Raw genomic sequence first — 24,842 nt, 5'->3', positions numbered from 1 at the left:
TATCAAAACATGTTTCTGCCAACCAAGATCGAAAAGAAAACCTTCACCATAAAAAAATCAGCTAACACGACCCACACGCAACCTAGACGGTTTTGTTTTTCTTTATTTCCTTTACAATAGAAATTATGGTCAAAAATATATAAGGTATACAGAGAGGTAGGTTAGGTTAGATTGCTACTCAATAGTAATTATTGCCTCAGACTATTAGTATACTGAAAAGTAAGATAAGGTTAGGTCTATAGACAGGAGAATATGGAAATTGGTCACAGATCAATAAGGTACACAGAAACGTGGGTTAGGTTAGGTTTCGTATTATGATCTCTATATCAGAAACTGTGAACCCAAATTGATATAGTATACAGAAAGGTAGGTAATGTGAGGTTTTGTATTGCGACCATTGCAATAAAAATTAAAGCCACAGGTCGAAATGGTATACAGAAAGGTAGGTTAGGTTAGGTTTGGTATTGCGATTCTTTACAGTAGAAATTATGGCCTCAGAATAATATAGTAAACAAAAAGGTAGGTTTCGTATTATGAGCTCTACATTAAAAACTTTGACCCCAGACTAATATAGTATACAGAAAGGTAGGTTAGGTTAGGTTTTGTATTGTGACCATTACAATACAAAGTTTCGCCACAGGTATATATGGTACACGTGAAACAGAAATTCACTGTTACAATAGGAAGTCACCTAATCGTATCAAAACAGACAACTCTAACAACGAAAAGAAAACCGTCTTCACAAAAAAAATCAGCGACAACGCCTCGCGGGCCTCTTGAGGCCCGCGCACACACGCACCCTCTAGTCTATAATATATAAAGCTGCATTACGGTGACTCACTCACTGATTGACATAGTTGTTCTCCCAGAAGGAGCGTCCGGGGGTCGAGACGATGTATGGGGGAAATGTTCCTTTGGCTAGGGTGACCACGAGAAAATTCCGAAATTTGGGAAAATCCAAGATGGCGGACAAAGATGGCGGCTAACTTTTACAGTTTCGCTCGGATCGATTCCGTTCAAAGAGTGATTTGGCACGTCTCGGCGGGACCCAGAATATGGCGTAAAAACAAAAAAATAAAATCCAAGATGGCGGCGAAAAAATTGCCAAAAACTGGTTGAAAATTTTCTAGGGTTTCAAAAACCGAAATTCCCAGGGTAGTTGCGGGGGTGCTGGCCCTATTGATTTTAGGTGGTTTTTGTCAGAATTATCTGGCAACACCTTACATCAGTTTTCTTAGAGAATAGTACTAGAAGGAGTCACTGAGGCTCTATACAATGTATGAACGAAATGTTTCTGTCACTAGGGTGAATACGTCAAAAGTATTAAAAAGTAAAAATCTAAGATGGCGGCCGAGTTAGGGTACTTAATTTATGTTGACATTTTTAGGGACTTTTAAAAATTCAATTTTGGGGTACCACTAAACGTTGCAGCGAGTTGACTTCTATAGAGCAATGGAAATTCTCGGTGGGAAATATTACCTGGTCCAAAAAATTTTCCCGATTTTGGGGTAATTTCGAAGAAAAGTAAAAAAACGTGGAATTTTTTTTCGTCAATTTGAACAAAACAGTGATAAGCATTGGTCCAAAATTATCCCTCAAAGGGCCCTAGGTGGTTTTTGTCAAAATCTCCTGGCAACACCATACATCGATTTTCATAGTAAACCGTACTAAGGAACTCTTAGGTGTATGTAACCTGGGCTCTGTACAATATATGGATGAAATGTTTCTATCACCAGTGTATATGTTAAAAGTATTTAAAAATAAAAAATCCAAGATGGCGGCCGAATTAGGATACTTTATCTATGATGACAATTTTAAGAACTTTTTAAAATTCAGTTCTGTGGCATCATCCCTGCAACGAATTGACTTGTATTGAGGAATGGAAACTCTCGGTGCGAAGTATTAACTAATTTTCATAGTAAACAGTACTAAGGAACTACTAGGAGTCACCTTAGCTCTGTACAATGTATGGACAAAATGTTTCAATCGCCAAAGTGGATAAGTTAAAAGTATTCAAAAAGGAAAAATCCAAGATGGCGGCCGAGTTCGAGTATTTTATCTCTGATGATAAATTTAGGAATACATTTTGGGGTACCTGGCTTCCCTGCAGCGAGTCGGCCTTTATTGAGCCATGGTAGATTTCGGTTTGAAATATTATCTAGGCTACAAATTTTCCCCGATTTTTAGGTAATTTTGCAAACCCAAAATGTGGGAATTTTTTGTTTCGACATTCTAACATAAGAGTGACGGGGATCTATAATAAATCTCATCTTAATAGTTTCATGCGATTTTTTTGTAAAATTAGGTGGCAACACTAAGCATACATTTCTGTATACTAATACAGAAAGGTAGGTAATGTGAGGTTTTGTATTGTGACCATTGCAATAAAAATTAAAGCCACAGAATAATATAGTAAACAAAAAGGTAGGTTAGGTTAGGTTTCGTATTATGATCTCTACATTAAAAACTTTGACCCTAGACTAATATAGTATACAGAACGGTAGGTTAGGTTAGGTTTTGTATTGTGACCATTACAATACAAAGTTTCGCCACAGGATGGTACACGTGAAACAAAAATTCACTGTTACAATAGGAAGTCACCTAATCGTATCAAAACAGACAACTCTACTTGCCAACCAAGTCTATTCGAAAAGAAAACCGTCTGCACAAAAAAAATCAACGACAACGCCTCGCGGGCCTCTTGAGGCCCGCGCACACACGCACCCTCTAGTTATTATATAAAAGTACATCTATTCAAAAGAGCAACACACAAGTTTCTTGCTCATTCTTCTTGTGATGAATCTGCATTCCGAATGAATAGTAGAATCAAAATATGACTATTCAAAAGTGCTTGTAATGAGTTTATTTGAATAAAGATTATTTCTATTTCTATCAGCATAAAGAGTTAGCTCTAATAGGTTTATAATGTGATTATCATCAATTTAATAAATGTTATATTTATCATATTTGTTTCTTTCATTACATGTTTTACTTAGAGAAGCAAGTATTTTAGGAAATTGAAATTTATTTAGATGTTGGCAAGGCGAGCCCTTTGTAATTTAGATGGACAGTTTTCTATATCCACTAATTTTGAAGCTAACTGGTTCTCACGGACAGCTAATCTGTGTTTATATCTCGCACAGGCTTTCTGTATCTCTTCTTTTACAGTTGGCATTTCTAGATATGTATGTACTTCAATGTTTTTTATGAACCAACGAGCTCTATGGTTTTTAATGGCTTGTTTTGGAAGCGCTGAAGAATTTCTATGTTAGAGTGTGAAACTGAGCCCTATAGTTCCATCGTATGTGTCCACACTGGTTTTATGACGCTCTTATAGATGAGGCATTTTCTTTTAAAATTTATTTTTTAATCAACAGGTTTTATATTCCAAAGACACGTTTAAATTTTATAAATCAATAACTCTACAATTATATTACTTTATACGACGGCCTCGGTGGTCTAGCGGTTTGGTATACTTTACTTTCTATGTACGCGGGTTCGATTCCTCGCGCGGTGCAAATATTTGTATTCATGAGTATGATTGTTTATATCGGTCTGAGTGTTATCAATGTATATTACATATGTATTTACAAGAAACATAGCTAAGTATTTATGTCAGTTGTCTAGTACACACAATGCAAGCTCTGCTTACTGTGGGACTAGATGGCGCTGTGTTAATTGTCTAGGGTTATTTATTTATTTACTAATTAATAAATTAATTTACTAATATTATTTATTACTAATATATTATTAAAATTTATATTGTTATTGCAAAATGACGGATATCTGACTATAAATAATTAACACAGCGCCATCTAGTCCCACAGTAAGCAGAGCTTGCGTTGGGGTACTAAACAAAAAGGCGCACGTCCGATTATAGGACACGGAAATACGAATCGTGATATTTTATTGGAACTACTCCAACACTGTTGGCCGCAGCTGGCCTTTACAGCATCACCGGACGGTAGGGAGCGAGTGCAGATGGTACTCCAAACCAAGGAAGGACTTATGGAGCGGCTGAAGGCCAACCCACGCCTGACGGATACGACTTTAATCTGAGGGCACCGCTAAGGGATCGAACCTCGGCTCAGGCAGTCGTAATTTCGATCTCCGTTTGAATTGGACGGGGGAACAGAGGTCGTGATGTAGGTCAAGTTAATATATCGCTGATTAAATATCAATGGGCCACATGACGCATGTCCAGCAGTGGACGTCTTCCGGGCTGCGATGATGATGATGATGATGATGACATGACGCAAAGGGTAAATTTTAGAGAAGAGTTCATCAAAATTTTCACTGTGATATTTTTAATTTTTTTACAAATCTATAAGTGGTATATCTATGTAAAAAAATATAACGATTTCGATACCATTTTTGGAAAAAAATTAATGTCAATTTTTTGCGTTGTGGCCCTTTGGCATTTAATCCTAGCTGATGGTAAGTGGTAACCGTCGCCGTTACCACTTACCATCAGCTAGGCAATCATACTTTTAATGACTGATATTTGTTAAGGAGTGTAGACTCGTATAATATTTTATTTTTATTTATAAGAGAAACTACGGTAGCTGATGATAAAAGACATATATTTCAAATCTGACAATAAAATTAAATTTAAATATGTATATAAAAAAATATAAAATAAATATATATAACTCAAACGTTGCCTAAAGGGACCCCTTTTAATAATATATTTTAGTCATCTATTATATATTTTTTTAGGCTTCTTAATTTTAGGTTCTTAGTTGTACAATTAGGTTATGTAATAAATATAACTCAAAGGTGACTGATGGATTGGGCTGAAATTTGGCATGCAGGTAGATGTTATGACGTAGGCATCCGCTAAGAAAGGATTTTGATTAATTCTGCCCCCAAATGGATAAAATAGGGGATGAAAGTTTATATGAAACTTTGTCAATTTTAAACCGATCGGACTTTGACTTTGCATGCATGAAGTTACTATGACGTAGGCATCCCCTAAGAAAGGATTTTGATAAATTCCACCCCTAAGGGGATGAATTAACGCGAGCGAAGCCGCGGGCAAAATCTAGTTATCATATAAAAAGGTGCGTTATGCACAGATACTGTTTAAAAATTATCACAGATATTTCATTTCCAGTGAAATGGTAGCAAATATTTTGGAACATAAAACTGTGAAGTGTTATGACGGCAAAGTCCTGTTGATTCTGCTATTTAAATTCAATATTCCAGTAAAGTTTGCGATAGTCGATACTAAGGTAAACTTACGTGCTACGATCTTATCTTAATCTTAATAATATTATAAACACGAAAGTTTGTGAGTATGTTTGTTACTCTTTCACGCAAAAACTACAGTCTATAGGTAATCTTATTGAATGTTTAGGGAATTATGATTGAATTTCGTCTACTACTTTCGGTTTCACCCGTGTATTTATAGCCCATATGTTCGTCTTATGTACAAGTGTTAATACTCATAGTACTAACATCGCGCATACTTAATGTGACCATTTATTCTTCGACTCAAAACGGGACACAATTAACAGACAGCCAATGAAAAAAGCTCTTTTTTTAAATTATCTATTCAAAAAAAGTTATCAATTAAGAAATATATCCGATAAATATAATTAAACATTTTGTTTATACATAGATAGTTTATATTTATCTGATAAAAATAAAATGTTTTGTTATCGGAGGAACAAATTTGACTTTTTAAGAAGTATTTAAGTAAGAATGACACTCTTGGCACATTTTTTTTTATACTCACCTTAATTACCAACAACTAACAACCGGCTCGTCTACCCAAAATTTCGCACCGTTACAGAAAACGGGACAATTTTGCGTTCCAGAGTCCGTTTCGGGGACACCGGGACTCGTAATTATAAAAAGGGACTGTCCCGTTCATTACGGGACGTCTGGTCACATTACGCATACTGCCATAATGCGCTTATCGTCCTACTGCGGCGGCGCGGAGTCCGTATATTTTGAATCTGTGGCGCGTTGCATTTTGCGCGGGAAACAATCTACAATTTAACTTCTTCTAAAGACATTCTTCAACTATTGTACTTCTGATCACTAATTTTTGTATACTGTTCTTCATTACTATAGGGTAAACACTACAGTGATTGCCCAGTATATAGATATTGCCCACAGTAAGAAGATGATACATTTAAACCTATTTATAAAGGAGTTAATTCGAATTAAATTCGCTGGATGGCATTAAGAGATCCTCTAGTAGAACGTTTAATAATAAATTGGCAAAATTTAAAGAGAAACATGGTGTTATGGCATATTTGTTGACAACAGGTATGCCTCTTATCGGAAAAAGTAGGTTTCTTAAAGAATTTCTTAAGGATACACTTTTTGTTTTAATTTCTTGTGTTAACTTAGCTCCTTTTTAAACTTATTGCTATAGAGAATGAGTTAGTAAATGCTTTATAGTGTAATTTCAAGAAGTTATTGTGATGTAAAATTTACCTCTTAAGGAGTTAGATGGGGTGGGCAATTACTAAATCTTATTTAGATGAATTTTAGTGATTGCCATATCGGTATTTAGTTATTGCCATTGGCATTGGGTACAGCTATTGCCCGGGCAATTTCTATTAAAGTAAGTTTATTTTTGTTAAATACATTTACGTAGCAGTATTATCTAGTTCTTTATAGAATGCCGAAGGTTACCAAGTTAATAATAATAATAATAATCTCAGGACAATTAACATATCGCCATCTAGACCCAAGTTAAGCTAGCTAAAGCTTGTGTTATGGGTCCTAGACAACTGATACAAATACATAGATATTTTTTTTTTCGTAAATACATACATACTATACATAGAAAATACCCAGACCGATACAAACAATCATACTCATGAATACAAATGTTTGTGCCGTGCGAGGAATCGAACCCGCGACCATCGGTCGTAAAGCGGTAGACTAGACCGCTAGACCACCGAGGTCGTCTTTGAGAAGTTAAAATACAAACGGGAAGACCTAAAGAAGGCAATCATCGAAATCCAAAATAACAAAGACAGGTTTTCAGATCGACAATTTCCATATTTTAACATAATTCAGGACACAAAATCAGCTTGGGTTCAGTGCCAATTTTAACTGCTAAAGAAGAAGCTATTCTTGAAGACAGCATAACAACTTCAGCACGAAAAGGTTTTCCAAGGCATAAAGAAAATATTTTGGACAGTGTTAAAAAAATTCTAGAGGAAAATCCAAGACCTAATCCATTCGTGAATAATAGGCCTGACATTGGATAGTGGAAAGTATTTTTAAAGAGATATCCTAAATTAAGTATACGGAGTTTTGAAGGTGTTCGAACAAAATCAAGCTCATGTGTATCTGAAAAAGATTTAGGTTCCATGAAATATGGTGCTATGTCGATGAAAAAGTAATAAGCCAAGTGCAGGACTAGTTGTAGCTGAAAATGGTTCTAGAAACGTTTATAATATTGAACATTCAAATGGAAAATAATCAATAATCATTTTATTTACTTTCTCGGCTGCTGGTATTATTTGTAGTCTATTTGTTCCCCAAATCTTTTATTAGTGTAGTAAGTCTACAAATACAAAAAGATTTAGATATTCTTTTGTTTTTGTGTCATTTTTACTATAAAGTAGATGATTCTTATTCTGCTAAAGACACTGATTTTGATTGTTTAGAAATGTATACTAACGTACAAAAAGCTATAAAAGATCTCAAATATTAAATAAGGTCTTTAAAACTTGAGACATTGTTTTGCTTTAACAATTATTGTTTGTCAACATTCCTAAACAATAAGTAATTCTTATTGTTTGGGATGTTTAAAAATATACCATGTTTACATGGTATATTTTTAACTAGATTTAGTAACTATAGCAGTTAATGCTATGTGGGCAATAACTATGTGATGCGTGAGGCAATGACTATCTGGTCCGGGCAATCACTATACTTTTAGAGATTATTTTTGTTAAACCTTGTAATTATTAGTTTTCTTAAGATATTTAAATTGTTACTACTGGATCTCTTAGCTAAACTATTAATGTTACAAAAGAGGTGACACTCACATACCTATTATTTTAATAAACATTTATATACATATAAAACCAGTAGAATTTTCTTAAATGGGCAATCACTATACTGTTTACCCTATATAGCTGTAAATTACTATTATTAGAATAAACTACTTATATACAACCAAAACTGGCATATAAATAAAGCCCCTAATACATACCGCTAACAAGTTATATTATTATATATTTTAAGCTTTTTAATTTTAGGTTGTAGTTGTATAATTAAGTTATGTAAATGATATAATTAGTTAATAAGTCAAGTAAATATCAAAATGCTTGTGTTAAAATTTGAATAATGACTTATGATTAATTTTTAAATATAACATCACCATCCTAATTTCTTAAATGAAATTTATATTTGTGAATAAAAAATAAAATAAAAGTTATATTATAGTAACGTTTCATCAAAAACCGTTCAGTACTTTTTGCGTGAATGAGTAACAAACATCCATACATATTCACAAAATTTCGTTAATATCTATATATATAAATAAAATTGGAGTATCTGTTTGTAATATTGAAGTAACCGTTTTTTACTACATGCATATGAATATAAATACGGTACATACACCAAAATAACATTTTTTACAATTTTTGTCTGTTTGTTCCGGCTAATCTCGGAAATGGCTGGACCAATTTTGACGGCACTTTTCTGACAGGTAGCTGATGTAATAAGGAGATCATTATGCAACTTTTTTTTTAAAAATTCTTTAATCGACTTTTTTGTTAAATTCCACGCGGACGAAGTCGCGAGTTTTGAAGATTTGTTCACACATACAGATCGGAAGCAGCCTCCTCGACCCTGACAATCCGCCAGAAACATTCGCGGATGTTCAAAAACAGTTGACAGTGACTCCCAAGTTCACCACTGAGTGTGTACTGCAAAAAGCAGCTTGGTCCATTAAAATATTGAAGGAGTGTACATACAAACTGGAGAACCTGCTCGTGGAGGAGTCTTTGTGGAGAGTCTTCGTTGATATTGAAATGCGCTTGTTGCCTGTAATTGCTGGTATGATCATGGGAAAGAGTTGGTAGTCTAGCGGTTTGGGATATCGTCTTAATTCTGATGGTCGCGGGTTCGATTCCTTGCACGGTACAAACATTTGTATTCATAAGACTGTTTGTATCGATGTTGGTATTTTCTATGTATATCTGCTCTCAAAGGCGACTTACTGACGCTGTGATGTATCAACGCATAGCCCAAACCACTGGACGGATCGGGCTGAAATTTGGCATGCAGGTAGATGTTTAGGATTTTGATTAATTCTACCTCTAAGGGGATAAAATGGGGGATGAAAGTTAACATATACACACTACATCTATATATATATATAAAACTCAAAGGTGACTGACATAGTGATCTATCAACATGGCATGCAGGTAGATGTTATGACGTAGGCATCCGCTAAGAAAGGATTTTGATTAATTCTATTTTTATCCCCTGGGGGATACCCCCCAGGGGATAAAATAGGGGATAAAAGTTTTTATGAAACCTTGTCAATTTTAAACCGATCGGGCTGAGACTTTGCATGCATAAATCTACTATGACGTAGGCGTCCCCTAAGAAAAGATTTCGTTAAATTCCACCCCTAAGTGGATAAATTAACGCGAGCGAAATCGCGGATAAAAGCTAGTTATGTATATATTAACAAAAAAATGTATTTGTAACAGTTAGTAGTTAGTACCCATAACACAGCGACAGCGACTTTGTTTTATACTATGTAATGATTTGTAGAGATGGAACATCGAGGCATAATGGTGGATATAGAGAAACTCAAGACTATGGAAACCACGCTGATGTCCAAAATGAAACTGGTAGAGACGGAGTGCTACAAGGCAGCCGGGAGAACATTCCAGATCAATTCACCCGCACAAGTCCGCACCATACTATACGACGAGTTGCAACTTGACACCAAATGCAATATAAAAATCAGAGAGACCATTTCCAAAGGCGCCAAATCTACTTCAGAGTCTATGGTACTGTGGTTTTTTATATTAGTTAGAACAATTATGATATTGGTTGTTAACATTTGGTAAATTTATATTAACATGAATTTAAATTTGCGTGCTGAAAATGTAGCTGAACTGTAAATTAATTTGTAAGAACAATGTAACATATTCAAAGGAAATAAATAAATAAAAAAATGACAACGGAATCTCAACTCAAACTCAAACAAAATTTAATGAAATGAAAATTCTTTATTGTTCTCTCTTAGAAAACAAACAAACATTTATACATTATTTAAATATATATAACTCAAAGGTGACTGACTGACATTGTGATCTATCAACGCACAGTCGAAACCACTGGACGGTTCGGGCTGAGATTTGGTATGTAGGTAGACGTTATGACGTAGGCATCCGCTAAGAAAGGATTTTGATTAATTCTACCCCCAAGGGGATAATATAGGGGATGAAAGTATGTATGAAACTTTGTCAATTTTAAACCGATCGGGCTGAGACTTTGCATGCATAAAGCTACTATGACGTAGGCATCCTCTAAGTAAGGATTTTAATTAATTCCACCCCTAAGGGGACAAATTAACGCGAGCGAAGTCGCGGGCAAAAGCTACTTAATATATAAATATGTATAAAAATACAAGATTCTCAAAGGGAAGAGGCAAGAATTCAAAAAAATCTATATAAATTAGTAAAATGGACTTAAAAATATCAATCCCTCCCCTTCTACTTCTAACCTTTCCCCCTATTAAGACTGGTTATTTTCAAGGGATGATAATGGAATGGTGCCCCCGCTTGCGCTGACGGTATACGTATGGCAGGGCACCAGTGAAGGATAAGATGAGTATGCGGCCAGGTCAGTTAGCACATGATGGCAAATTCACCAAGAATTTATTTATTTAAATAACTTTAATGCACGTCATACATAAGTAAAGAGTACATATGGCGGACTTAACATCTGATGGCATTCTACCAGGCAACCATGATTTGTGCAGCGATATGTTGTTGGCGTGCAAATAATATTATAATATTTTATAGAATATACACATGTAAATACATACATATTTCTACAAATATACATAAAATACATTATCCTGATGGTTTCCAGAAGGAACCGCGTGGAGGGCAACCTAACATGGTACATTGCTAGCAATAAGGTTATCCACACTATTAATCCCTTCTCGCCAATATTAGAGTGTTGTGTGTGTGTATGTCATACAGTTGCGTGGTCTGGTGTCGGTGCACCCGCTGCCGCGGCTCGTGTTACAGTACCGTCACCTGCACAAGGCACATGCCACATTCCTGACTGGCGTAGCTCAACACGTCGCAGACGGTGTCCTCAGACCGAACTGGTAACGTTATTTGTAAATTATTATTGCGTGTTCAATATATTATTTTATTTAAATCAACAAAGCTGATAGCTTTGGTGATCTAGGTTTCAATAGACTGCTTTGCCTCTAATGGTCGTGGGTTCGATCCTCGTATAGTGTAATACAATTCATGAGTATGATTGTGTGTATTGGCTTCTGTTGTTTTAATAAATAACCATTACTTGAAGTACTAATCCTACGCAAACGAAGTCATGGACAAAGAGAACGAGAAAGTCCGCGCGCGCCGTAAGTGCGTGTAAATGTTGACGAGGAAACGATAAAGTCCGCGCGCGCCGTAAGTGCGTGTAAATGTAGACGAGACAGTCCGCGCGCGCCGCAAGTGCGTGTAATTGTGTTCGAGGAAACGATAAAGTCCGCGCGCGCCGTAAGTGCGTGTAAATGTTGACGAGGAAACGAGAAAGTCCGCGCGCGCCGTAAGTGCGTGTAAATGTTGACGAGGAAACGAGAAAGTCCGCGCGCACCGTAAGTGCGTGTAATTGTGTTCGAGGAAACGATAAAGTTCACGCGAGCCGTAAGTGCGTGTAAATTTATACAAGGAAACGAGAAAGTCCGCGCGCACCGTAAGTGCGTGTAAATGTAGACGAGGAAACGAGAAAGTCCGCGCGCGCCGTGTAAATGACATCATTGCCTACATTTACATGGACACTCTTTCCTATGTGATAGCCTACTCGCGTGTTAAAGAGCGTACGTGAAAAGCAGCTATTGGGTAGTAATTATGATAGTGATTCCACGGCAGGGTACAGACTGCAGCCGCCACTGGCCGCATCGCATCAAGTAACCCAAACGTGCAGGCCATACCGAAGACCTTCAGTCTCACTGCGTTTACTGAGGATAACGACCATCATAATAGTAAGTAATAGGTAATAATAATAAAGTATACACACAATAGGGTTGCCAACTTGTTTTGACAAAAGAACGTATAAATTGGATAGGAAAAATAAAGTATTAGGAAAAATTAAATAATCATCAAATTCCATGTTTTTATTGCTTTAAAAACGTATTTAGTGTGCTTTTAATGCTAGAGATAAATGTCACAACTCATAATTGACATCTAACATTTGATTCAGTAATTATAAATCGTTAAGGGCCCATAATGAGTATTTTGTTTTACGGATCACAGTGAAGGTTATGCATACTTTATTTGTATATAAAAGTATAATTACCAAAAATAAAGTAGGATACGTTACTATAAAGTACGGTAGTAAATAACAAACTTTCACGTTTACAATATAAACAAGACGAATTTAATGAATAAATAATTGACGAAAAAAGTTTTTGTCTCGCTGACTATAATGTACTATTGATTTTTAGGCGAGTTGCTAAACTTGCGGTCTGTGTACGTGGCCCGCGCTGGGTACAGCCTCCTCGCGGCCGACTTTAAGCACGTGGAGTGTCGCGTGTTCGCATACATAGCCGGCGACACGGCGTTACTCGACGCGCTCAAGTCTGGAGACGACATATTTACCGTCCTTGCTGCTAAGTGGTGAGAATCATCATTTAATTTGTATTTTCTTTGTAATATCCTCGGTGGTCTGCTGGTTTAGCACACCGCCTTTGGTAGCGGGTTCAATTCTAGCACGATACAAACTTTTGTATATTGGTATATATTGTTTTCTATATTCATGTAGGTCTATTACAGACTCTTATGATATGTCAAATCTACAGTCAGTGCGGAATGATTTCGAGATGAGAAGAACTGACAAGGAACTCAGCTCGAATTCTTTTCAAATAAATGTTATACATGTTTACAATAATACAGATTCATTTTAAAATTCAAATTTGTCTATACATACAACATTAATTCAAAAGAGCCACATGCAAGTTTCTTGTGCTCTGATGAGTCTGTTTTTCGAATCAGCGGTTGAATAAAAAAAATATTACATGACTGAACAGTTGTAAAAAGAATATAAGCACTTTTGAACAAAAGTGCTTATATTCTTTTTACAAATGATAATGCACAACCATACACCCGTCTCCTCTAAGGGTATACGCCGGCGGGGCACCAGTGGAGGATAAGATGAGGTCAGGTCAGTTAGCCCATCGTGATGGATTGACCTGGAATTTCACACTAAGGTTTCTACCACAATGGGTAGTTCTCCATGCGGTTCCTCGCGGAGGTCTACTAAAACTAAAAATCCTCTCCCCAAAAAGTGCTTATATGAAAATTATTAAAGAAAATGTTCTTTTTCTCATCATCTGCTTCTTCCTTATCCCATTTATTTGTGGTCGTCGTAATATGTTTTTCTCTTCCATTCATCCCTGTTCGCAGTTATCGCGTTATTTACTTCCTTTCTTACCATATCATCTTTCACACAGTCCATCCATCTCTTTTTCGGCCTTCCTCTGCCTTATAACCATCCACATTCATATGTAACATCTTTCTTAAAATATTATCCTCATTCCTACGCATTACATGTCCATACCATGATAGACGATTACTCTTCAACCTCTCCGACACCGGCGCCACTTTCATACTTCCTCTAATGTATTCATTCTTTATCTTATCCATTCTTGTCACACCAAACATCCACCTCTTCTCTCGTTTTTTTTCTATTCTATTTTATTTGTGTGTGTGTGAGGTTGAAACGAGAAAATCCGCGCGCACCGTAAGTGCGTGTAAATGTTGACGAGGAAACGAGAAAGTCCGCGCGCGCCGTAAGTGCGTGTAAATGTAGACGACGAAACGAGAAAGTCCGCGAGCGCAGTAAGTGCGTGTAAATGACATCATTGCCTACATTTACATGCACACTCTTTCCTATGTGATAGCCTATTCGCGTGTTAAAGAGCGTACGTGAAAAGCATCTATTGGGTAGTAAATATGATAGTCATTCCACGGCAGGGTACAGACAGCAGCTCTCGTTTTTTTTTCTATTTTATTTTATTTGTGTGTGTGTGTGAGGTTGAACAAGTGCGAGCGTGAGGTGTGTGCGGAGGATCGCGAGCGAACCAAGCGTATGGTGTATGCGAGCGTGTACGGCGCTGGTACCACCACGCTCATGGACATACTGCACCTCACTTACGACCACGCGCTCACTATCATCACCAGCTTCAACAGTAACTATACCATTACTATTTGTAAAGAAAAGAAAGACAATAAGTTTATTTAATACACATAAAATAACCCTTGACATAAAATCTAGTACTACCAAATTTACCTTGTAATCCAAAGTACGTAAACATCTTTCCAAGGACATCGGTTAATAATACGACACTAATTTATGGAAAATTGTTAAAATGATCTCTTGCTTTTACCGGACTATTCATTGTTGATGTTTTTTTAGTATGTATGTATTTGTGTATAAATTTATATATAAGTATGTATGTAGTTGGATATATATATTTACTTTATTTATTCCTACTTACTTGTATTTATTTTCATGTTATTTTCTTAATAATGCACCGCCCACTAATCTCTGTTTACCTCATGGTCGACTGGGAGAAAATGTCTTATGGTGTTAAGTCTGCATTTCTTATTTTTGTATTTGTGCATTAAAGTTTTAATAAATAAATAACAATAACAAAAATATTTTTTTTATTGCATACTGGATTAATGGATAAATAGGTCTCCGCTCAGCATATGTGGGGACGGTGTGCCACGATGCTGGTATTTTGCGGATACCTTCATAGTTCATACATATAAATATAATAATAATTATAATGTAGATCTATTACAGACTCTTATGATGTCAAATCTACCGTCAGTTCGAAAAGATTTCGAGATGAGAAGAGCTGACAAGAAACTCAGCTCGTATTCTTAAATATTAGCGCAGATAATAATATAGTATTACATATTATTAGGAAGGTTTCCGTCGCTGAAGTCCTTCGGCCGCGGCGTGGTGCAAGAGTGTGAGGCGCGGGGTGGCCGTGTGGTGGCCGCCAGCGGCCGGCGGAGAACACTTCCGGGGCTTGCACCAGGAGCGGGGGCTGCGCTGCGGGCCCACGCCGAGAGGCAGGCCGTCAACTTCCTGGTGCAAGGTACGTACTCTAGGAGAGGGGGCTGCGCTGCGTGCCCACGCCGAGAGGCAGGTTTTCAACTTCCTGGTGCAAGTACTCTAGGAGCGGGGCTGGGCTGCGGGCCCACGCCGAGAGGCAGGCCGTCAACTTCCTGGTGCAAGGTACGCACTCGAGGAGAGGGGGCTGCGCTGCGGGCCCACGCCGAGAGGCAGGCCTTCAACTTCCTGGTCATGCTTATGGCCCGCAAGCCAGGATCAAGTCAAGGTGACCAATTTTCTACCGGTCCAAAACTTACTGAAAAACTGAAATGGACTTATCCGTTATACTCGTGAACGAGTGCTGCTTGTAGGGACTGGTCTGCTCTTATCACTACGACTGATTTAATCTTATTGTATATTTATATTTGACCCAAAAAATTAGTGCTGGTTGGTAGTTTGTATCATTTGTATGGGATTCTTCCCGGAACCTCTCCACTAACATTTGAACTTTATGGTATGGTATTTTGTATGGGATTACAGAAAAGTGTTGTTTTTAGGCAATTTTTTAAAATTTTCTCTCCATAAGAACCATCCTCGTACTTCAAAGAATATTCTAAAAAAAGATTTATCGAAATCGGTTCAGTAGTTCTCGAGATTAGCGCTTACCAACACATTTAGCGATTCATTTTTGTATTATAGATAGGTTTAATCACGATTAGAGCTGGCAGGAAATTACAGTATTTTTATATAACGAGGGTAGTTCCTCTATTTGGGATACCTCGTCATCAGAACCCATGTTGGGCATGGTTTAGGCAAGAAATAATAGTCTTGATTTAAAATATAATAGTCTATTAACTCACTCCCGATAACAAAATAATAAATTTAACAACGATCAGCCAGATGCAAACGGATTAGTCAGGGAAACGCGGCAAGTTCGGTACAGAGTGAAGAACAACCTCTCGCGCTCGCCCCCAATTCAAAAGTGCCGTTTCGTAATTGCCGTTAAAACTCCTTTACCCTGTACCAGTGGCACTCAATGAGGCCATTATTATTGCTAAAAGTTGCATATAGATGGCGTGATTGGTATCGATGGAATTCTTCATAGTTTTGCAAACGTTTTAAAAAACAAAACTGTGTTTTCAAAATAGTTTAATCCATTTTTAAAAAAATATATATACATGTTAAAATGAAATAATGCGTTTAGAAAAGTAATTTTCATATATTTACTCATTTTGTTATTTTCCAGTACTTAATTACACTTTAATCAGTGCTAATACGGGGCTCAATGTTTTCAAAATGCTTTCATAGATGGCATTGTTGTCATTTGTATCGGCCTAATTAAATGTCTTTTTTATATTTTCCAATAATAAGCACTTAATATATTATTATTGTAAATTAAACATATAAAAAAAGTTTAAGTAAATTAAAAATAGCCGAACAAGCAAATAATACTATTTCCAATAATACTTATGTATGAAGTGTTGTCATATTAAAAATAAATACATGTATTATCGATTTTTTTTAATAATCGATAACAGGATTTTATTACAGCGCATTATTCGATGATGCTTTTAATGAGTCGTTGTGAACAGTAAATTTTCATTATTTTGTATTAAGTATAGCAGTATTCCGTTTCAAAGAACGGAATATAGTAGTACATTATTAGTGTCGTTGGTTATTTACATTTGTACTGAAAAATCGATTACATAATAATTTAAAATATCGAGTACGAATCGTAGCTGTCTTCGAATACTGGCAACTGGTAAGATTAAAATAGTTTTAAAAAAAAGAGAGAAATCGACCCTAACTCAAATACCATAAAGTTTATTTTCCTTTCTCATTAATATCATAGCAGTTTGTTTTTAACTTGCGTATGACTCTGTGGTATGATGTTTAACGTGTATTGTTATTGTACGGTGCATACATTTCAAAAATTATATTTTAATGTAGGTACAAACATTTCTTTCATACATTTCATATATGTCAAAAATTATCTTTTAATGTAGGTACATACATTTCTTTCATACATTTCATACATGTCAAAAATATCTTTTAATGTAGGTACATACATTTATTTCATACATTTCAAAAATGAACTTTTTATGTAGGTACATACATTGTTTTCATACATCTCATACATTTCAAAAATTATATTTTAATGTACATACATTTCTTTCATACATTTCATACATTTCAAAAATGAACTTTTTATGTAGGTACATACATTTCTTTCATAGATCTCATACATTTCAAAAATTATATTTTAATGTAGGTACATACATTACTTTCATACATTTCAAAAATTATATTTTAATGTAGGTACATACATTTCTTTCATACATTTCATACATGTCAAAAATTATCTTTTAATGTAGGTACATACATTACTTTCATACATTTCATACATTTCAAAAATGAACTTTTTATGTAGGTACATACATTTCTTTCATACATTTCATACATTTCAAAAATGAACTTTTTATGTAGGTACATACATTTCTTTCATACATTTCATACATGTCAAAAATTATCTTTTAATGTAGGTCCTTACTAGGGAATGCAATCCCGATCCCGCGGGATCCCGATCTCGCGAGATCTCGTGTAATTTTTCGGGATCAATCCCGACGCATCATATGACGAGATCCCGTTCGAGATTGACGGGATTGGGCGGCAGTGAAAAAGAAATAAACTACGAAATAAACGATTATATCGTAAAGAACCAAACCAAGCAGATATTAATACGGCAGTACTAATCGAAGATGACTTGCGTCTTTCAATGATTGCAGAAGATTTGAATTTACGTGCTGCACAAACTAATAAATCGCTTCAAGAGGAATTAGAAGAAACTCTGCGAGCTTCTAAAAGTCCTTTTGCACGTATATCCACGTCCACGAGTTTAGACAAATTAGAATTTACCATTAAAAAAGAAATGGATTTGTTTGAGTGTGGAGGAACAAGGGGGCGATTTTTGCAGTTTGCATATAATTGCTTCGCCGCGCTGTTGCCAACCAGCGTTGAGTCGGAGAGGGCATTCTCAGCAGCGGGGTACATTGCAACGGACATTAGATGCCGTTTAGCAGATGAAACTATTAATACCCTTTGTTTTTTAAGGAGTCATTTTCAAAATCACTCTTTTTCCTAATTCCCTTGAAATAAGCTTATTGTTTTGATTACCTAATTTACCTACGTTAATTTCCTTACAACCTGATTATTATTTAGTTGGTAAGATTAAAGAATAAAGGTTTTTATTTTCTTTCGAGTAATATGTTATTTTAGTTAACCTCACTATCACAAACAAGCAGTTATTAGCTTTTTCAGTCATCTGAATTCAACATTTTTTTAAATTTAGACGGGATCCCGAAAATTCCGGGTATATGATATTTCTAATCCCGCGGGATCCCGAATTTGCAATCTCGAGTCGGGATTGCATTCCCTAGTCCTTACATTTCATACATTTCAAAAATTTCATACAATACATTTCTTTCATACATTTCAAAAATTATCTTTTAATGTAGGTGCATACATTTCACACATTTCAAAAATTTCATACAATACGTTTATTTCATACATTTCAAAAAGTATTTTTTAATGTAGGTACATAACACCCCATGTCAGACCCCTTATATTTGGAAGAAACTTAAAAATAATGCCAAAAATATTAGATGAATATATTTTTAATACGAATATTGTTTTATTTTTGTTCATCAACTTTATCCCTCACTAACAATACTAGTAGTAGTACATAACCTGGTTTATACCGCTAAAGATATTGAAAGATATACGAGTAATTCAGAATGTTATCAAGTTCAAAATAAGCACACATTACTTGCTTAGATAACAGAGTAATATTACTAGTAATAAAAACATTTGTAATACCCATATGTATACTACGTATGTATAGTAAGTACTTACGCTGCGGCGCCGTGAGACTCGTCTAAGTACTTCATCTACTCATCTACGCGCGGTAACCGCGCCGACCGACCAATAGGATAGCGCCTCTCGTGTTTCCAGAAAGTTCGCGACTAACGGACGATATAGTAGTAAGGCAATGAGTGTCCCAGTGATATCATTATAATATTTTCTCGTTAAATTTTATTGTAATATACACAATTTCGCACTAAATAACGTGTTACCCCGTTACACATTTCTAATAATGAAAAACCTAGACCGACCCTGTTCACTTAATCTTACAAGATCTGACTTTAAAAATTACGATATCCTCATATAGCCTTTCATTTCCCCTTTCAATACTTTTTCGCATTAAAAAGTAGCCTTTCTCAGGGTCTACATTATCTGTCTACCAAATTTCAATTAAATCAGTTCAGTAGTTTTGGCGTGAAAGCGAGACAAACAGACAGACTGAGTTACTTTAGCATTTATAATATTTGTAAGAATATCGCTATTAAAAATAGGGGTTGGTGAAAGACGGGTGAAAATTTAGGCGTGTATGTATTTTCAATGTAACATTATAAATAAATAAAAAATTGTCCATAATACAAAAAAATATTTTTTCGGGGTAGGCCACCCCTATGACTTAGGGGTATAAAAAATAGATAACAACCCTACCTCAGACCTGGGAAGTATACATATCAAATTTCATCAAAATGTGGGAGAAATATGGCAACTAACACTGTGATACAAAATTTATATATAAGATATAGCGGAATTCTCATTAGGTAAAAGAGGGGTACATCGTAGAATACATGAGGTATATACCAGTAAATTAATTGTAGCTAAAATCAGTCTCATACATATAACGATTGAAATAAAAAATCGTATAGCCCGATTTTGATACGTACGAGTATAAACGTATCAAAATCAGGCTATACGTATAGCGCAGACGCGTTACAACATATCAAAAAAAATAGGCATGGAATGTAAAATAAACCATAACACAATAGGTATATACATTGGCACATAAGCCATATCTGCAGAGTGTCGGCTAACGATATTATACCTACACATTTACATTGAATCTTGAATCGTCCCTAATGAGGTACACGATACAGTTACCTACATATCTATTATATACATATCTTTGCAAAACAGATGTCATGTAGACTGAATTCACTGCCATCTATTTTCATGCTTTGTTACTAAGCACCCACTAGTAATCCGAACTGCTTCAGATCTAGCGACATCTAGCGGCTACGGTGGCGAAATAAAATAGCCCGAAGAATAGCCCGAGTTAGGAAGGAACCATTTTCTTGTATGGGATGGGGTATCTGTATGTAATATTTTGTTATCTGTGCCCTGTACCGACCTCACCCTAGCAAACCGCTTGACGTTTCCAACAACGATAATAGATGGCGCTATTCTAGTAGAAACTAATCAGTTGAGCCTCTTTGTTGATTCTGCGACATATATATTTGCGAAAGTGCTATTTTTTAACTCTCATTCAGAAACATAGTCGACTTTCATTAAACTTCATAATACAACTTTATTAGCCATCTTAGAAGTTTCAATCGGGAGGAATTGACGAAAAGAAAGCCTCTGGCTCGCGGACTATTCGTACAAAGTTTATCTCGGTTATCAACCTATAGAATAGAATAGAATAGAAAATCATTTATTCAAATAAACTTAATTTAAGCACTTTTGAATAGTCATAACAATTTGTTTTTTATCTACCACTCGTTCGGAAAGCTGTCTCATCACAAGAAGAACGAGCAAGAAACTTGTGTGTGTGCTCTTTTAAATAATCCTTGTAAGTTTACATTTACAAGTCGAAACGTGTGAATACAAACTACCAACAAGCACTAATTTTTTGGGTCAAATATAATCATGCAATAAGATTAAATCAGTCGTAGTGATAAGAGCAGACCAGTCCCTACAAGCAGCACTCGTTCACGAGTATGACGGATGAGCCAGCCATCACTGCGCTCGACCATATTTTAGGGAGCCCATTGACCCGGCCCACCACGCCGCCACATGTCTGGACATTTTAGTGAGCATGACTACTCATTCCACACGACCACGTCACAGCTACAAAAATTACTATATGGTAGTTACAGTATTCGCACTTTACATAAGGATGCATGCGGCAATCAATACAAAAGCCTATAATACAGGTGATGACTGGCTACAGGTTCAGCGGCAGACATATGTAAAACAGCGATGATAGTGTCTTCAGAGCGGCTGGGCAGTACCAGGCCGCCGGTGGATGCTCATCTGCTGCTGCAGATCCACGACGAGCTGGTGTGGGAGGTGCCACACCAGCAACTGCACGCAGCCGCCGGTCAGTATTTAGTAATATCTTCTATCAACACCTGCTCGTAATGGATCTAATTTGAAGAGCCGAGTTTCTTGTCAGTTCTTCTGTATGAGTCTGCTGTGATCCAATCTGGATGCTATGATGTATAAATGACCAGCTACTCGCCCCGGCTTCGCATGGTGTACATGTATTATATATATACCTATATTTTCTATGTATTTAAAAAAAATGCTTTGTTAATTTACGACTAGATGGGGCTGTGAATTGTATAGTAGAGATAATCTTTATTCAAATCAACTTAATATAACCAGTTTTGAAGTTATATCTAGACACGCGGCAGCGTGTCAAGCCGAGTTTCAAGTAAACTGGCTTGCAGCACCGTGTGTATATTTACACGAACCATTTGGAGCCACTTTTGACCCCCTCATAACTCAAAAACTCTATCACACAAACCTGTCAAATTTGGTTCATATATTGAGACTTGCGAGATAAATATGTGTTCCAAATTTCATAAACATATCTCAAACGGTTATTTAGATATTAATGTCCAAAAATCGTCATTTTTATCACTGATCAACTATAGATCAAAATTATAACCCACTTCCAGATGACCTAGGAAGTTCAAATTTGGCATGCAGATAGGTAATTAGGTGAATATAAAGGAAAAAATCTGAAACTGGTAAATTGTTATCATTTTCCTACAATTTTTCACTTTAATTGATTATATTTCAACTTATACTGGACGAATACTAAAATTCTATGAAAACGTCGATAGCCACCAATTGACATTGATCCCTGGCGAAAAATTTCATCTTGTACTGGACTTTAAGTAATATTGTATGAAAACGTCGATCATTACCAATTTACGTTGACCCCTTCACATCAGTGCCGATAACTAGCAAACTTCAAATATTGCATTGAGCGGTAAACACTAGTTGCTATAATTTAGATCCCATCAAAAACATAAATGTGAAATGATAGCCGAGTTTAATATTATGATATATGCCTTGATTGTTGACTTCTACGACAAAAGAGATGAGATCTAAATGGGTGCCAAGTTCAATGGTCTGTCCTGAAATGTATTTATAACAATATAAAATATCATTTCTTCTTATAACTTAGGATAATATACTGTAGCCTAAGGTCTAACTTGGCCAGTTCTCATATACCAATTATTACTTTCGATTGCTAGTTACTATTAATATTAAAATAGGAACCGACAAGTAACATGTTTAGAACTTGCGAAGGCTACAGTATATTTCGTATATGAAAACTAGCCAAGTTAGACCTTAGGCTACAGTATATTATCTTAAGTTATAAGAAGAAATGATATTTTATATTGTTATAAATACATTTCTGGACAGACCATTGAACTTGGCACCCATTTAGATCTCATCTCTTTTGTCGTAGAAGTCAACAATCAAGGCATATATCATAATATTAAACTCGGCTATCATTTCACATTTATGTTTTTGATGGGATTTTTTATTCTACCACTCATTCGGAACGCAGACTCATCACAAGAGCAGGAAACTTGCGTATTGTTTCTTTTAAGCAACAAGTAAGAGGCATGCGATAATCAACATAGAAATCGCTACGCACTCATTATTAGTGAAATCAGATAATATTGTCAGCGCTATGAATTTTAAGTTTTTCTACAGAAACATTATTATCAGTTACCAGTGTTATTATTGTTCAAAAGTATGCTTGACGTCCTCGGTAGTCTAGTGGTAAAGGACACCGTTTTACTGCCAATGGTCGTGGGTTCGATTCCTTGCACGGCACAAACATTTGTCTTCATGAGTATGATTGCTTGTATCGGTCTGGGTGTTTTCTATATATAAAATGTATGTATGTATCAAAATCTATGTATTTGTGTCAGTTATCTAGTACTCATAACACAAGCTTTAGCTAGCTTAACTTGGGTCTAGATGGCGCTGTGTGAATTGTCCAGGGTTATTTATTTATTTTATACTTTAAATAATAATAACAGGTAAATATTGGCTAAATGATAAAATAATATATCGTTGATTAAATAGAAAAATAACATTTTTCAAAATTAGAAGCTACAATTGCCTCCTTTTGTATAAGTCAATTAAATTAACCACGCCGTCTTAATCATTATCTAAATACTTTTAAAATGATATATAACACTTCTGTGTAAATTTAAAACTGAAGCAAAAACATTTAAAATATTTATTTTTTTTTTCAAGTTTTTAACTTGTAAAAAAATTGCATTTTGAATACTGTCATTTTTCTATTTAACCGACGATATATATACTATTTTATCCTTCAGCTTTAACCCTGTATTTTTGTAACATATTTAGGTATTATAAAGGATGCCATGGAAAATTGCGGTTTCGAGTGTGGCTTGGCGGTTAGACTACCGGTGGCACTGTCAGCCGGACGCAGTTGGGGAGAGATGGAGCACCTCGACATCAAACAAACACATTCAATTAAATAATTTTATTACGCACGTCCAGTTACTTGCACCATACACATTTGTGCTTTTTTATAATATAACTTGTATACATACAGAAAGTGTTATCTATACATATAAATGAAATTGGAGTCTCTGTTTCTAATATTGAAATAACAGTTTTTTACTACATGCATGTGAATATAAATACGGTATATACACCGAAATAACATTTTTTGACCGATTTTGACGGGACTTTTATTGGTAGGTAGTTTGTAGGTTGCAGGTTATAAGTATAATATTAATACATCTTTAAAATAATTTCATATACACAGATTCAAAAGTACAGTTCAATGTACACAGTTACAGAGTGTGTTCATGTTGCGAACGATTTTGTTGACTTAACACGTTAAACGCCATTGTAAAAATGCCAAAAATAAATTATTTTGTATAAAAAAAAAATATTTTTATGACATTGGTAAACATTAAAACGTATTTATTTTTTAATTTGGGATTGAAATTTTCCAGAAAAATAAAGAATACATTTCGGTGAGCAGAGACCACCGCGGCGCTGTGGGACAAAAAACACATTTAGTATTGACGTGCGCCGCGAGCTCATGACCGAGTGTTGTTGTTGTGCGCCGCTCCGGTCAATATACTACTATAATAATAATAATAATAATAATAATAATCTCAGGACAATTCACATAGCGCCATCTAGACCCAAGTTAAGCTAACTAAAGCTTGTGTTATGGGTACTAGACAACTGATACAAATACATAGATAATTTTTTTTTCGTAAATACATACATATTATACATAGAAAATACCCAGACCGATACAAACAATCATACTCATGAATACAAATGTTTGTGCCGTGCGAGGAATCGAACCCGCGACCATC

At 35.6% G+C, this 24,842-nt stretch overlaps 1 protein-coding gene across 1 annotated transcript in view; it reads left to right on the top strand.

The window, feature by feature from the left end:
• The window catches only part of LOC131842115 (DNA polymerase nu-like), a 38,449-nt gene extending 14,077 nt beyond the window's left edge, over positions 1–24,372 (top strand). The window contains exons 5-14 of the mRNA XM_059190634.1: positions 5,117–5,234; positions 8,808–9,036; positions 9,763–10,004; positions 11,208–11,338; positions 12,114–12,226; positions 12,689–12,860; positions 14,277–14,431; positions 15,176–15,352; positions 21,395–21,544; positions 23,848–24,372. Coding sequence (XP_059046617.1) covers positions 5,117–5,234; positions 8,808–9,036; positions 9,763–10,004; positions 11,208–11,338; positions 12,114–12,226; positions 12,689–12,860; positions 14,277–14,431; positions 15,176–15,352; positions 21,395–21,544; positions 23,848–23,984 — 1,624 coding nt within the window. The 3' untranslated portion in view covers positions 23,985–24,372. The remainder of the gene's footprint in view (positions 1–5,116; positions 5,235–8,807; positions 9,037–9,762; positions 10,005–11,207; positions 11,339–12,113; positions 12,227–12,688; positions 12,861–14,276; positions 14,432–15,175; positions 15,353–21,394; positions 21,545–23,847) is intronic.
• Positions 24,373–24,842: the final 470 nt, after the last annotated feature.

Source organism: Achroia grisella, unplaced genomic scaffold (assembly GCF_030625045.1).
Source record: "Achroia grisella isolate CSIRO2021 unplaced genomic scaffold, CSIRO_AGI_Agris_v1 utg20701, whole genome shotgun sequence".
In the NCBI taxonomy this organism is placed as follows: Eukaryota; Metazoa; Arthropoda; class Insecta; order Lepidoptera; family Pyralidae; genus Achroia; species Achroia grisella.
This window is presented reverse-complemented; position numbering and strand designations above follow the sequence as displayed.